Consider the following 16394-nt stretch of genomic DNA (forward strand, 5'->3'; position numbering starts at 1 on the left):
AACATTTGTATCAGATCCTCATTGTCCCACTGGGAGAGGGCGTTTAACTCCTTCTAGCACTAATGGGAGATATGCACATTGAGGGTGCCACCTTTGTCGTAGTTATGTCATAACATAATGACTCAGCATCCATCCTAAAACAACCCCGGTTCTCTCAGATGATGGGATACGGGAAAATGATGGGCTTTCTTGTGAAAATCAAAGCCATCTCTGAATCTTGGACTGGGTACAACCCTAAGGGGCATATGGAGGAAAAGTTGCCCTTGAATTTGAGACAAATGGATTAGAAAGTAAGTGGCTCCTTTCTCCTGGCTTTAGTTGTTTTACTGAGGAAAGGAGTAGAAGCATAGTGTTTCAAGTGCAGTACCCTTATCTATGGCTAACCAGGCACTTTGGGTAGGTGCACTTGGAGAGGGCCAGATTTTCAAAGACTTTAGATCAGGGGTCCCCAAACTACGACCTGTGGGCTGCATCCAGTCCACCGACACATTTTGACTGGCCCTCTTCCCCCTCCCGGCCCCAGCCCTCTCCCACGTAGGTCTAGTGGCACCCTGGCCGGAGCCACGCCACTCCCAGCCCCAAGCAGCACCACGCGGTGGCTGCTTTCTACTCCCGGCCCTGCCGCTTCCCCCCATCCCCTCACAAGTGACGTGGGCCTAGCTGCTTCGGCCCACCATAAGAGGAAGACTGAGGGATGTGGCCCTCGCAGCTGAAAGTTTGGAGACCCCTGCTTTAGATGCACAAACACACCTAGTTGGCCTTTTCTGCATGCACTTACTTGACGCGTGTGTACCATCTCAGTAGTTGCACACACATACTGACCTAAAAATTGTGCATTCATTTGCACTTAGTATTTTCAAAAATCCAGTCTTGAGCAAAAAGTCCATTCTTGATGTCTGTTATGGAAAGCTAAAGAGGAAAGCTGAGCTGTGTAGCTCTGGAAATGGCCAAAGACTTGGGTAATATGGGGGTCTGTGGCTGACTGAGTATAGAGACATTTGACAATTTCTCCTGAAAAATGAGCTGCAGAAGTGAAAAGTGTTTTCTGGTCAACAGTATTCTCCTTATGCCATGACATTCCTAGCCAGAGAATGAGGTAGTAAGCGGGGTGGGGGTATTTGTCTTTTCCAGCGCACTTTCGAAGAGCATATCTCTTTAAAAGTATCATGTGACTGCTGATTAAGCCCAGAAAATGTCCCTTCTCCATGAAATCCTAGGGCAGGCTCAGGCATCTTTGTATGAGCAGTTACGTGAGTGTTTGCACACCTGACTTGTTTGAAAATCTTACTCACTCCCTGTCTTTGTAGTAGGGCACGATTTTTTTTCTGCTTCTTCGTGCCTTTCAAAACCCAGATCTTTCCTGCTGTTTCCCGTTTTTTCCCATTTCAAAAAGCAGAGTAACTCAGTCATGTACAATTTACAATGCCCATTTCTAGCTATTAGGCATATATGGCTGGAAAAGACACATCAAAGGAATGAGGATTTTATTCCTTAAAGTCTTAAACCACCAGTTGTCCACATTTCTGTGCAATCCCTCTAATCCACTTTAAACAGGGAAGCTATTTAATTAGACTAGTATTGCTTCAGCACTAATCTATTGGCATTACAGCTCCACAAGCACTTTTTCCAGGGGATTGTAACAGTTTTAAGAAAGGATGTCTGTTGTCTTCTCTCAATCAAAACACAGGGAAACCTTTCTTTTGCTGTGTGCTAATACCAGCAGCACCAGATTTCCCCATGCACATGCATTTCCACCGCCCAGGTACAGACACTTTCATTCATGTACACTCACACCCTGGGCCAAACTTTCAAAAGAGCACAACTCCCATTTAGGCAACAAAATAAGTGGCCAGATTTTCAAAAGTGGTCAGCACCCAGCAGATCCCATGGTGACATTTATGTATTTGTTACGTGCCTAAATAGAAACTGAGCCCTAACTGTGGGTTCTGAGCACTTAAAAATATGGCCCCATGTGCATATACACAGAGATATTCCTTTGCATTCATGTCCATACTTACATATACACTCACTCACTCATTCACAGCGCAAGAAACTCTTCTGATGCTGTATGATCCAATATTGATATTTTATTACATTTATCCAGGCTGCTGCAGCTGACCACACTGGCATCAGTCTGGATGTTCTTTGAGGTGATTGAGCAATTGTCCCAACAAAATCTTGCGGCACAGAGAAACAAAAATAATTAAATATTACACTACACCAGAGGCCTCTGACAAAAATCAGATCCCTAAGAATGTTTAAAATATTGCCTGTATCTAGTGCTCCTACTGTCGCTGTCTCCTGGTGACAATTGATATTATGCTTCAGAAGGCATCTTCAACCCTATCTTTAGCTGAGGAAACATCCTCTGTAATTAGGCTTTGAGTTTTACTGACAAGAAAAGAGTCATGATATCCATCTCCTTATCTAGAATTCAGTTAAAAACAAAACACTGCAATATAGTCCCACATTAGGCAATGTGCCTTATCTTTTGTTTTTCACTTGTTTTTCATATTACTGTTGGGAGAAAACTGCTGATTCTCTTGGCCTGCCTGATCATAGTCTCCTCCGGGAACAGGGCTCTATGCAAGGCAGAACAGAGCCATGGCAGATCACGGACTTGCAGTAGTGCTGAGCTTCGTGCATTTTATCATTTTACTTTCTCCTTGTCTCCTTTAATCCTGGTTCCTTTATCTGGGGCTGCTGATGTGTAAGTGTCAGCCTGGTACCATAGCAGCAAGCTAAAGGAGTTTCATCAGAACTTTGTTCTAACCTGTGCCAGGCACAGAGGATCAAAGAGATCTCCCTGCAGGACCCGTTCTCAATCAGGTTTGGAAGTATCAGACCCAGAGCATGCAGACTTTCCAGGAGGAAAGAGCCATAAGCCATCAGAGAGAGTTTCAAAAATTCCCCATGTGTGAAAGGACTTGAGGAGCTTATGAACAGGATTATATGATGGGGTTGCCTTTAGTACCAGGAGACTGGACTTGATGACCCTACCGGTCTTTGCCAGTCCTACGTCCTGTGTTCCTATGTCAAAGCAGTGATTGGATTCTGCAACATGGAGCCAGCTTCACCCTTTGAAATTTTATACAATCTTTCTTCCCTGCCAAAGAGAGTAAGTGTCATTATGGACACCCACAGGACAGGAGGTCCCAGTGAATTTAGGTAGTTCTGCCCCATCTCCAAATACCCACAAAAGAGCAATCTCTGCCTTCTAAGAGTGGGGCCTGTCCACTCTGCAGCTCAGACAAAAACCTGGGACTAAACTGGCTCAAGCTAATTCAATTAAACAGCTTTGGCCAGCCTCTGAATCCCTGTCCTCTTAGGTTAGCCAAACTGCCTCTAAATTGAGCTAGTCTCAGATAGTTTTAAACCACATTTTAAATCAGTGCATCAAGCACTGTTCCCAGCCCAGAAGACAGGGCCTCAGAAAAAGGCCTGGGGCTACTAGTTAGTTTTGATCGGGCATATGACTCGTTAGAGATGACAAGGATGACTAAAACTGCTCATTCCCCTCCTTCATCTGCACCTGCTGCTTTGGTTGCTCTGTTCCCTGGCCCTTCTTCTTCATCTAAATTTGCTTTCAGTTTTGGGCCCATCTTTCTCTTTGGGGTGTGTCCTTCCCCAGTGAAACATATTCTGCTGCCTATGCTCACCTCGAGTCACTATTAAAATACAGCATGGACCAATAAGATCTCAACTGCATCATTGCAGAATGGCCATTTTAGCAACGTAAGGAGTATCTGGAGAGCACCATTTAATTACATCAGCGAGCCCATTGACACCTTATTAAAAACAAGTGCTCTGGTGGAAGAAAACGTCCAACAGCTGTAGTTCATCTCACCAGCATGCTCGCTCCTTTAGGAATTGCAGCATATCCCTATGTCAGAGTCTTGGGCAGCTGCAAAAATCATTTCATTAATGTTGAAATGACTGTTGTAGGGCTACAGAATCTGCAAGGGCCTGATTCAGAGCTGATTGAAGTAAGTGGAAAGACTCCCATTGACTTCAATGGAGCTGGTTCCAAAGCCGTAAACAATTGAAACAGGCTTGACAGAAGAGGACAGCATTTTGCAGGGTATTTCACTTTACTGAAATTGCAATATTTTGGAGAACCATCCCTTTGTGTCCAGACATTCAGAAATGTATATGTGCAATGTATGCACAACAGCAGGACTGATAATTGTGTGCATGCAAATCTGATAATGTGAGCATTCGTCATTAGAGGTACTGTAGAGAATGGTGGAGTCTTTGCATGCAGAAAAACTGTACCGTCATAATGTATGACATGGGAGGAGGAATAGACTGGTTATTAATTACTGCTCTGGTGGTTCAGTTTCAGATAAGCACCAATTTAAGAATGAGCAGGTGATGTACAGGTTTCGGTACGATGATGGAACTTATAAACCAAGAAGCGAATTGGAAGATATCATGTCCAAGGTATTCAATCTCCCTTCCAGGTTGGAGTCTGATAATAACTCTGAATAATAGTGACAGAAAGTGTCTTTTTTACATATATATGGCCATGACTAGCACAATAGTATGCTGTCCAAAGCTAGTAAAACTACTATTTTGTATCAGTCTGCCACTGTGGTAGCATAAGAGACAGTCTCTCTCTCATTCCCCATCTTACCCACTTTTCATGCCCTATTGGATTATCCCATTGATTAGGAGAGAAAGTGAGGCCTTGTGATAAATTATTATTATTTACCTATATGATGGTTGCACCCAAAGCCCCCAGTGAGGATGAGGGTGTGATTGCAGTGAAGTCTGTAAAAACAAAATAGACTAATATACACCAGCTGAGCTCCTCTTACAGTTAAGAATAGAGGTGATGTACCAAAGGTGTGTAGATATTTAGTGTTTTTCCTGATACTGACATATATCTAATGTGAGTTTGAATGATCCCCATCTGCCCCTCAATCACTAATTGGCTTATTTCTTATGGCCATCACTTCAGAGGTGGTTCCTGAGGAAAGGTTAGCAGGCGGGGAAGAGGATGTAATTCCATGGGTAAAAGGCAGCATGGAAGAAGCTGAGGTATTTGTGTAAGCTGGTGTACAAGGCTGCCATTGTTGGCAGAGCAAAGCAGGTGGGGTGACACAGTAAGAGATGAGTGGAAAAACAGGGAGAGAGTTGAGAAGGTACTTGAAAATGAAGACAAGAAGCTTAAACTTGGTAAAATGAGACTAGAGGAGCCAGTAGAGGGGGACTCAAACGGGTATGATTCAATCAGTGTGGTAGGAAGGGATGACAATCTTAGCAGCTGCAGTTTGCATGGGCTGGAATGGGGGTGGATGCTGGAAAGGAGGATGTTAGAGGTAGAGAGCAGAAGTGAAAGTGATGGAGGGAGGGACTGTTGGAAGTGGAAGGGGGAAAAGGGGAGGAGAAGAGTTTATAGAAACATTTGATCAGTCTAATTCCTGATGAGTAGGTGTCATCCATCACCATGCTGCTGTAGTTCCAGAGCTATTATAGCTATTCAGTATGGTCTTTAAAAAATACTGGATCTGGTACGTAATTATAAAGCCACATTTGTTTCTTTCCTTTAGGGTGTGAGGCTCTATTGCCGACTGCACAGTCTTTACACTCCAGTGATAAAGTAAGTTCAGCTTCATGGTCTCCTTGGCTGTTGTGTCTGGCTTTCTTAAGGGGATAACACACTGCCATTGGCAATCTTCTCTTTCTCCGTATAACCTGGAATGAAACAGTTTGTTCAGTTTATCCAAGCCCCTTTGCTACCATCCCATCCCCGCAGCTGGGATTAGCAGATGTGCTTCTGCTTGAGGATCCTAGAACTGAATTCTGGAGGATAGATGTCAGGGTCATTTTGGAGTCCACTCTCTCTACCAATTTATCGCAGCCCTTAGCTTGGTGATCTTCAGAGCATTTATTTACCTCAGGTATATTCCTGAGGTTGGGTTAGAGAGGACGTATTAGTAAGTGATGACTGAATCAGACAAGAACATGGAGGTGCATCTGTTGCTGGTGCTTGTTGCAGGCGATAGTATTATTTGTTTTGTTGTTTAAGTCATGTAAACTCACCCAGAGGCTTAAGCCAAGGGCTCATAAAAAACAACCAAGGGATAAATCCTTACTTTGGCAAAACTCTCACTGAAATCTGGAGGAGGATAGCCTGGATAGGGGCTTTGGGAGTTGACTCTGTGTACATGAATGTCAGCCCAAGGCATAGAACTAACCTAGGTGAACTAGTTTTCCTACTTCCAAGACATGGGGGATCTGATTTTCAAACGTTAATGCCTTAATGTCCAGATCCGCAATTACTGAAGCTTGTGTCATGAGCCTGTTTGAGGTTCCGAATGAACAGTTTGGATGTCCTCTTCAGTTGCCCATGACTGAGAATGGGACTTTTTCACTCACAGAAACTTTCTGTTTTATGGTTCATACAATTTTGATGACAAAAAATAACCTCTGGGAAAAGCAAATCAGGAGGCCTGGTTGGAGTCCCAATGTGATCAGAGTTGACCTCCTGTCATTGAGTTGCTCCGCTGATGTTCCAAGGTGAAAGATAAACCTTTATCATGCCAAAGGTTTCTGCAGAATGGACACACTTCTTCAATCATAATTCTGCCTAACTGAAAACAACATTACCCTGGAGGGTGATGCAGCTCTGAGTAGGTGAAATGGCGATGTGTGTGTATGTGCACCTCATCCTTTAAGAACATGATTCATATGTAAAGCAGAAAAGTTGAACTGAGAAAACAGGCAAGGTGAACTGAGAAAAAATGTCACTGACCTCAGGGTGCCTGCAGTATCAGAGGGATTGCGCTGGATGCAGTGGTTTCATGAGTTAGTGATCAGCAAGGGAGAAATCATCACTGGGGGTCCATATTGTGGCATTTTAACAATGCATCATTTTTTCTACCAGGAGATTCTCTAGCAGCTTTTATTTCAGGATTAAATCCATGTTTTTGACAAAGATGGAGTTAAACTGAACATGACCTGGTACTGTGAAAAATTATGGGCACTGAAAACTTTGGGCCCCACACCTTCAACACTCTCAGATTCTTCTTTGAAGCCCACCGTTCTTCAAACAAACGCTTTGTACCCTCTACCCAGCATGGACTGGTGTCTTCCACTCCTGAATCTCTGATAATCTTGCTCAATAAGTCCCAGCAGGCAGCAGCCTGATGTCATTTGGCTGTTCCTTGCCCCAATACCCACTTATTCTGCCTTTTGATCACTACTTTGTCTTGCATCCTCTGATCCTACAGTTCCTGATGTCGTAGGCTTATGGTTCATGGAGCCCACTTTTCAGAGCACTCTTTGCATTCTAACAAGCAGGGAAACCTGAAATTGGAATATCTGGGTGTAAATGCTAAGAAGTTGTGGGGGGAAGCAGGAAGTCCTTGATTTTATTACTCTGCACATTCCCTCCATCACAACCCTAATCTGTTGCCTTTGCAGAAAACACAGTGGCCTTGACCCAGCATCTGCCTTTGCAGTTTGTTCCCACCCACTGATGGTTTTATTAAACCGTGGGGCAAAACATGATGGTAACCCACTGGCAGCGGAGCATGTCTGTCTTTGGAGGATGTTACCTCAACAACGAAGTATCTTATGAGGGAATCTAAACAGAAAATTGCTAGATTTATGGCAGACGGGCAATAGGTGATTGATCAGCTAATGACAGTAGTGGTCATAGCAGGAGCATTTGTTTATTCGCCTGGCACTAATGTGTGAGTGCTAGACAACGCTTCCCTGTGTATGGGGGCAGTAGGCGCCATGCTACCTTGAGGCATGGTGACTGGCTGAGATTCAGATCACACAGATATGTTTCCCTATTGTGGCCACTCATGTAGTGGCATCACCTGCAGTTGCTGGGTCAGTGAGTTAATGTTCAGACATCCTTCCTGACAAGCAAGGCAGCAGGATCCCAAAGCCAATGAAACATTAGCCCATTCATCCCACCTTCAAAGCTCTCCCTGTATGCTGCCGTCCATACTAAAATGTGAGGAGCCATCTCTCGCAATCTGGAAAACCCTATTCATTAGTGCTCAGTATTTTCATGCTCTCCTTTATTGCTCTGACATACCAAAAGCACATTTTCTCATGGTAACTGTGTGAGAGGGGGTAGCTGCCCTCAGAACTGCCACAGCTTTGTGCTGGAAGACAGGCCAAAAAATGTGTGTAAGCACTAGGGGAAAGTTTTTGTGCTGAGGAGACATATTGCTGGAAATGTTGTCACACTGGGTTTTCAAGTTCTGGAAATGCTACTTCCCCTTCTAACGTCTCACTCTCTGGGATATGCAAACACACAGGCATTTCTGCTACAGTTATTTAAAACAGCTGGACACTGCACAGTCACATCTGTAGGTGACCTGTATAGGAAAAATATGGGCAAGGTGAATTTTCATTTTAGATTTTTCTTCTTTGTCTTTAAAAAAAAGAAAGAAAGAACTTGCATATAGTTTAGCACAAGTCAAAGGGGATGACTTGACAGAACCAGAGACTAAACTTGTTTCTTGAGCTGCAGAACAGGTACATCCTGGCAGGGGCTGAGACAATTTCCCCCCCACATAACTGTGCCAATGGACCTCAAGCCTGAATTGGAAGAATCACCTCTGGGGGCGAGAGGGGAATTCATCCTCCATTGCCCATTCAGCAGCTGGCCTCTTCACTGAGACTGCCATCAAGAGGGAGCCAATTAATGCAAATTAATGGTGGTAATGGCTTTTGTAATGTGGGACTAGGAACTGGATCAAGATCACCAAACTCATTTCACAGGGGCCAGTGAGCAGCCATAAAATGGAAACAGCTTTCATTCACTACTGCCTTGGGATGTATTAGTAAAAGTAAAATACTTTATATCCCAGTATTCTGAACCACATAATCCCCCTTGCTTTAGAGACTAGAGATATAAATATATTTTCAAAAAGCACCAAAGCATCAGTTATTTCCATGATCTTGGAGCAGAGAGTTATAAATGTGTATTTTCTTTGTCCAGGAATGGTGCTGCTCTAGATGAGGGCACGAGTGCAGAGGTGTTGGTCCATATTAGAAGACCTAAGTACTGGCAATTAAAAAAAACCACACTGTGTTTGACCTTGTCTCCCTGGATATGGTGTAAAACAAAATCTAAATTCCAAGTTTTGGAAAATGTGGGTCTGAATCTGGACATGTTGTTGATCTGGTGTATGTTTCTCATTTAGCCTATGAGATGTTTCCTAGTTTAAATCTCAGGCCTTTCTTCTAGAAGAGCTGAGTAGCCTGTACCTTATTTTTTTTCTCTGTCTTTATTTTATTTACTTACAGTGCTACACAAATCAGGGATGGTCTAGTTGACCTCATAGGTCTTTCTCATCTATGATTCCTCTTCTTATTTAAATATAGATTGCAACAGTTTACTTATTTATCCAGCCTAACAGAAATGTGTACACTTTTATACTGATGTTTCTTATTTTCTTTGACTCAAGAGACCGAGACTACCACTTGAAGACCTACAAATCAGTAATCCCTGCCAGTAAACTAGTGGATTGGCTGATTGCACAGGTAGGAAAAAGTAGATAAATAGTACTTATGTATGTTGCTGTCAGGCTATCATTAGCTTCTGAGTCTCAACAATATTACCACATCAGTGCAATTTTACAGTGAGTGTAAAAAGCGGTTTAGCGAGATAGTGATACAATGTGTTTTAAACATTTGTGCTCTAAAGGCTCATTACATTCCGATGTTTGTTGTTATTATTTACTTAGTTCACACTCAGTGCCTGGCAATGCACAGAGGAAGAAAATTCTGCATTGGGAGATGAACTGGATGATCTCATAGGTCTTTTCCATTTTTGACTTCAATGGTTCTATAAAGACACACGAACAGATTTAGCTGTCAATTACCCGCATGTAAATATGGAGTAGCTGCACTGGAGTTTGAGTTATTCCACTGGAATTATGCCATTTATACCAGTGTAAATAAAAGCAGAATCTGGCTCATTGTATTCGGAGGTTACAGTTGCACCATATTTACGCTAAAGCAGAATCTAGCCCTGAGAAATTAATAATCTAGCTTTGATGTTCTAAAGCAGCCTAACAGGCAGAGCAACAAGAGAATTAACATTCTGATTGCATCCTTGGGTTTTAAATGAAGAACCTGACTCTCATCTACAGAAAGACCCCTTTATTTTGAGATCGCTTGATGAAAAGCACTATATAAGAGCTAGGTACTATTATTATATAGCCAAAGTAACGGAAAAGGGCCTCTGTATAAATGAGAATTGGGCCTGGAATGTTTTTCTTCAGAAAAGTTTCCTCCAATTGCACTTGACATCTCTTTATTTTAAGGTAACAAATATGATTTAAGAGAGACTGTGTGGCCCCCTTTCTCACATAAAACAGCTGAAGGGGGGTTACCCATTCTTGCCTATCAAAGACAGGAGGAAAGCAGGCAGAGTAGAGCTGAGGTTGTTGAATCTGTTCCATGTGGCTTAACAGGGTCCATGGAGAGCTGGGGAAAAAGAGGCTGCTTTGGCCAAAGAGGAAAAATTTAACCAATCTAAATGCGGCCAAGGTTTTAGTTCATCACTGTTTTGTAGGCAAGAGGATGACTCAGATGGCAAAATAAAAGATCAGTTTTAGGTCTGGAGAAAGTGAACTAATTTTTTTCCTCCTCTTCCTCCTTCTGTTAGGTTAATCCAGTCTGTAGGTTTGCTGTTCACTGAATTTTCCTTTATACTTCATGCATTAGGCTTGAATCATCTGTGTATAGAGACTAAATTGGTGTGTGTGTATGTGTGTTATATGAGAAAAAGTCTGATGTATTCATTTCGTTAATAGGAACACTATTAACATTAAACTTCTGCGTCTAAGCCTCTGTCCAATTCCCATTCATGTCATTGGGAGACATTCCTTTAACTCTAATGGGAGTTGGATAGGGTCCCAAATTTGCTAAATTTAAAAATAAAAAATATTTTTTTCTAACTGGTAGCACTACAGATTCTTCCATGGATTTAAAAATCCAGATGGGTTCTTCCTGCTACTTATGTCATTCCCTCCTTAATGAATAGGTCGTGTGGAACTTAATAGTAAATTATCACTTTTCTATAGATTTTGTTAATCTATCCCATATAATTTAATGGAAAATTCCTCCCATGCTATGGAAATCCATAGGAAGGTTAAAAAAGATATAGAAAGATGATTATTTTCTATTAAATTCTGCAGGTCTTTGAGTAATTTCTCTAGAACCCTAATACACTTCTGTAGAATTCTATTAGGACTTTTCTATAAGAGCAGTACAACAATTCTGTAATTAGAATGTAGCTGGTGGCTTTGTTGATGTGCATTAAACAGAATAGACTCCCAATTGCTCTTCCATAGCTGTGTTGACTCTACAGGAATGGAAATGTGTTCATATCAATAAAGCAGATTCAACTTCCCGGCATTGAGGGGAAGATATGCAATATGTTGGGAATGATGCCACTTTTAAGTGGCCACTTTTCTGACTATAGCTGTACTGTAGGATTTTATTGTCCTTGTGATTAAGTGCCCTGCATTTATGATAACAACAATAATCAGGTTTCCATTGATACAGACCTACAAAGAGCAGCCTTCCTGTGCTCTTGCTTGGAATTCTCACCCCTAGGTAGAACTGTTTTCTTACACCTACTTAGACTTTGGATTTACTACCTAAATATCTAACAGCTGATTTCAATGGGAGTTGCTGGGTGTTCAAGCCCTTTTGAAAAATCAGTCTAACTTTGAGTTGCCCAGTTATGGCTTGAGGAATTTAACTTTAGGCACCCATTTTTTAAAATCTTGGCTGTGATGTCTAATGTGATTTTGTAAACTAAACACATCGCAGAAAAGGGATCTTGGAAAAAATGCACTTCCTGGTTCTGACAAACCCTCTATAGTCAGGATTTTAAATAGAAAATCAGGGTTTGATTTAGAAATGTTGTACAAAAATAATGAAGACCATTGTTTCCTTTAAATTTAATAATCCAACATAGTACTTGAAGGATGGAATCTGCCTTCTGTGACCCTCACAAATATTCTAAAGATTCAGCAACACAAAGGAGTAAGAGCTTTTTTTCCTACCAAAGATGATATTTTAGCCATCATTTGAGATCCTAAATCCTGCCTCCTACTTGGGGAATATTATATTTTGCTGCATCTGTCAACAGTGAAGCTGAATTTGGTCTTGGGTGACACTTAACCATTTGTACATTTAACCTGTTGCCATTTGAATTTGATACATGCAACAATCCCTTATGTATCACAGGCTTTCGGAATCTGGGCCAAGAAAGGCACTAATAGCCTGATTATCAGAGGTGCTGAGCACCAATAGCTCCGCTGACATTAATGGGGCTTCAGATGCTTAGCACATCTGACAATCAGACCTATTAAATTATGCAACCTGGAATACTAGCACTGTATATTTAATACCCGAGAGTCTTCATGTGAGAGAGGGAGGCTGAGGGATTTCCACAGGACCTCGAGATTTAATGCAGAGCTTGCTTGACTTTTCTGTTAGTTATTTCCTGCTCACAATGACAGGATTTGGTTTCAGTTACCTCCATTCTGTGTCTCAGGTGTGTATTAGACACTAGAATTCAGTATTAACCATGACATCGGAGGCAGAAATGTTCCAGCACCGTTGCTGATGGAAGATGAGGTATTTATGCCTCATTCCATGGCATGGAGTTAAGTCCTGGAAAATGAAGACTTGTAATAAAGCTTGTGTTGGGTATGTCTAAGGTGACCTCTGAACATTGTGGGAGAGGGCTTCAGCAGTCGAAGACTGAAAGGAGAAATACCTACTCCACGTTCTGTGATTGGGACTGAAAGTGTCCCTCAATTTAATGATGGTCCCGGTGGAAATTTATAGATAATCCACTAGGCATTCATGCAAGTGTACTGCTGGATCCTGTCTCCTTCAAGTTCCAATCTCATCTATCTCCCCCTGACAGCTGGCTGAGAAGAGATGAATACAGGCCCATCCCGCAAGAATGGGGCTGTTGTAATTGTTGGAACATTAATAGCTGTAGCTGTGAAGAAGAGGCTCCAACAATCATTCTTGCGCTTTCTTCTGCACCACTACTTATACATGAGATGCCCTCCCTGGACTAATCTGTGAAGGCCACTTCCTTCTCTTCCTTCAAATCCCTGCTCAAGATCTGGTTCTATCATGATGCAAGAAATGAGCCAGCTAACAGTAGCTTGGTACTGGAGGGCAGTTAAGAGAGGGTGAATATGGCTCTTACCCATCTTTGTAGCTCCCCAATCCTGGGGCCAGCCAAGGGCCATATCAGGCCTCAGAGAAACTTAGAGCAGTTTCACAGCTGCTCTAAGTCACCCCAGCTGAAACAGCCCCCATGAGGCCATTCTAACAGCAAGAGATCACCATAATGGAAGGCACTCTGGCCATGTCCTTCTCCTTGGTCACTCCCCTTATATTGGCGGCTACAAAGCGGGTAGCGTAGGCTGGCTCTGGTGATCTTGTATCACACAGGGATTCTCCCATATGAGGAGGGTGTTTAACTGGTGGGTTTTACAACCACTTTGCAAAGGAGTGCAAAGAGGCTGTAGCAGGGGACACAGTCTGAACCTTGTAATTGTATGTTCTAGCCCTATCCTTCATCCTTTGTATGTTGCTTTTCTTCTTAGATTGTAAGCAGGGCAGGGACTATCTCTTTATATGTGCATACATCACCTAGCACATTGCGGGTTCTATTGTAATGAAAATAATCATCATCATCCCAAGAGACAGCACTGACGAGAGTATTGCAAAGAGATTGCTGCTGAGAGGCTGAAGAACACTGGTAGAATTTCACCATGGCGGTGTGTTTGTGTGCATCTCTGGGCATTTCCTTCTTTAGTGTGGGTGTGATTCTCAGCTAGTGTAAACTGGCATAGCGCTATTGATTGCTTTGGAATGATGCTGATTTACACTAGTTGAGCCTGGTCTGTGCATCTTAATTAAGCAAAGGTTTTCATAGGCAGGTTTGTAGGTAGCAGTGGACAAACCATCACTTCCTGTTCATTCCTCCATTCTCCTCCACAACATCCTTTTCTCTGTCTTCTTCATAGCCTTCCTCCTTAATTCAGCGTCCATAAGCAACATACCATCTGCCTCCACGTGTAACGGAGGGAAATAAGCATCTTCTAGGTACAGCATTTCTTGAAGGTTACTGAGGAGATGCTGCTAAGTTAACTCAGGCCATCGGAAGACCAAGTCTGCAGCGGCAACTGAGCTGGCAGCAAGTAATTTCAAACAAAAGTGTGAATCTAGGCAGTGTATATCCTTGAACTGAAGCGTGTACCCTCTTCAAATGGGAGCATTACTTCCCAGAGCTTCCCAGCCTAGATAAGGGTCTGAATTGTAATGAAGCTCTTACAGCTTCCATTGACTTGAATTTGACTTCAGTGTGTGCTGCAAGTGCGCTGAAAATAACAAAAGAATATGCACAGCTGAGAACATTCTTGAACAGCCTGCAAAACTGTGCAGAACTGCACCGAGATTTTATAAGGATCACAAGTAGCTGCTGGAGACTATATTGGTACTGATAAAACCAATTCACGTGTGACCTGAGTGAGAATTTGACTCCAGATCCTCAGAGATGACAGGGGCTAATCTACCAATAGTTGGTTCACACTCCACACAGAAAACATTAGATGGTAATTCTAGGAAAGGAGGTGTGAAAGTAAAGGGAAGAATATAAAGCAGAATGCTGTTACAAAGATCATTCTCCTAGCCCATCGCTTTGACCATGTCACCCCTCTTTGAATCCCTCCACTGGCTCTCTCTTCTCTATTGCATCAAACATAATCTAGTTGTCATCACTTTCAAAGCCCTTCGCGGCGTATCCCCACCCTGCCTTTCATCTCTTATTTACTACTGAGATGTAGACTCTCACAGCCGATTGGCCTATGATGCCATCCTCCATCACCCACTTGTTAAATTTTCAAACAAATGCCTTTTTGCTCTCTCCCATGATGCCCCTCATGCTTGGGTGGAAATCCCTGTAAACATCCCCAAAACTAACTCATTATCCTCCTTCAAAACCCTCCTGAAAACTCTCCTTTTACAGTGATGTCTACAAAAAAACATACCCACGGTTAGGGCACTGGTGTATCGAGAACACTGCCTACCATGCTGTCCAATATTGTCTCATTGTCTTCTTCTGCTCCTGTCTGTCTGTCTCCCATCTGTTATCTCTTGATTTATACTTAGATTGCAAGCTCTTTGGAATGTCTTTTTGTTGTGTGTTTGCATAGTGACTAGCATAGTGTGGTCCTGGTTCATGGACTGGGGCGGCTAGGTGCTACTGCAATACAAATAATAATAAAGGGATATTGAGCCTTAAGTCACCACTATGTTAGCTCATTGTTTCTCGGGGTGTAGCTCCAGCGAATGCAATCCATTGATTACACTGGCATTAAACCAAAGTAACACTGTGGTTATTGGACTTTAGGTGCAGTTTCTTCAAGAGACACATCTAGAGAAAATTATATGTAGAATGTTAAATGATGTACCTCTTTAAGGTTTTTATTACTGCTCTCATTGCAGTTGTAGGGATTGCCAAATATTATTTGGAAATATGCACAGAGGATCTGAAATGCTCTATTTTTAGTTACCTCCTAAATTTAAAAGGTGCTATTTGTCAAGGGATGTGATCTGAGGCCACTCTAATGTCATCAAGAGGAACCAAGTTTGCTTTAGAATCCCTCCACAAGGAGACTTTAATGTGCAGTTGCCTGGAAGAGAACCAGATTCCCAAAGGCTAATTTAAGACTGGTATCTGAAGGCATTTCCCCTTCCATTTATTCACAACTAGAGAATTATATTTTAAATCCCAGCCCCTATGTAGAATGAACTATCAATTTAGCCTAAAAATAAGTCATAGTGATAGCTGGGAGTTGTCACATGGCAGGATATTGAAACTGAGAAGAGACTTGTAAAGCCTTGAAATTATTTTACAGTAAAAATTGAGTTTAATGTTTATTTATACCCCCTGCTTGTGTATCCTTGGCGGTTATGAAATAGACTCAGGCAGCCCCTGGAGTAGTCACTCTGTATCCTGGCAAGGATACAGCATTTGCTTTTTGTTTTGCAGCTATCATGGGCTTTGTCTTGCTGTCAATTAGTGGCAGAGTCACAGCATCTCTCCAGTGTGAGGAGCATATGCAGAGAATCAGGAAGTAGAAGGGTGGGAGCCTAAATGCAAACAGTCTCAGGGTAATAGGAGTCTGCACTAAGCATGTCAGTCATTCTTAGTCATTCCACTGCAAGGTGTGGGCTTGGGGGTATGGGACCTGTGCTCAAACAGTGTGCTTAATCTGAGGGCTAAATCCCAGGCTGCCTGGGCAGGGTCTGCAGGGTGGAGCCTAGTCAGTCTTCATATGTTTTTCATTTTTTGTTTCTTTGTATTTTTTTCT

At 42.4% G+C, this 16394-nt stretch overlaps 1 protein-coding gene across 1 annotated transcript in view; it reads left to right on the forward strand.

Moving 5' to 3' along the window:
• The window catches only part of PREX1 (phosphatidylinositol-3,4,5-trisphosphate dependent Rac exchange factor 1), a 203145-nt gene that overhangs the window by 130684 nt on the left and 56067 nt on the right, over nt 1–16394 (forward strand). Inside the window, exons 13-15 of the mRNA XM_067554278.1 lie at nt 4340–4443; nt 5556–5605; nt 9441–9516. Coding sequence (XP_067410379.1) covers nt 4340–4443; nt 5556–5605; nt 9441–9516 — 230 coding nt within the window. The remainder of the gene's footprint in view (nt 1–4339; nt 4444–5555; nt 5606–9440; nt 9517–16394) is intronic.

This window comes from Emydura macquarii, unplaced genomic scaffold (genome assembly GCF_026122565.2).
Source record: "Emydura macquarii macquarii isolate MOO-44397 ecotype Brisbane River unplaced genomic scaffold, CSIRO-AGI_Emac_v2 contig_1483, whole genome shotgun sequence".
Lineage (NCBI taxonomy): Eukaryota > Metazoa > Chordata > Testudines > Chelidae > Emydura > Emydura macquarii.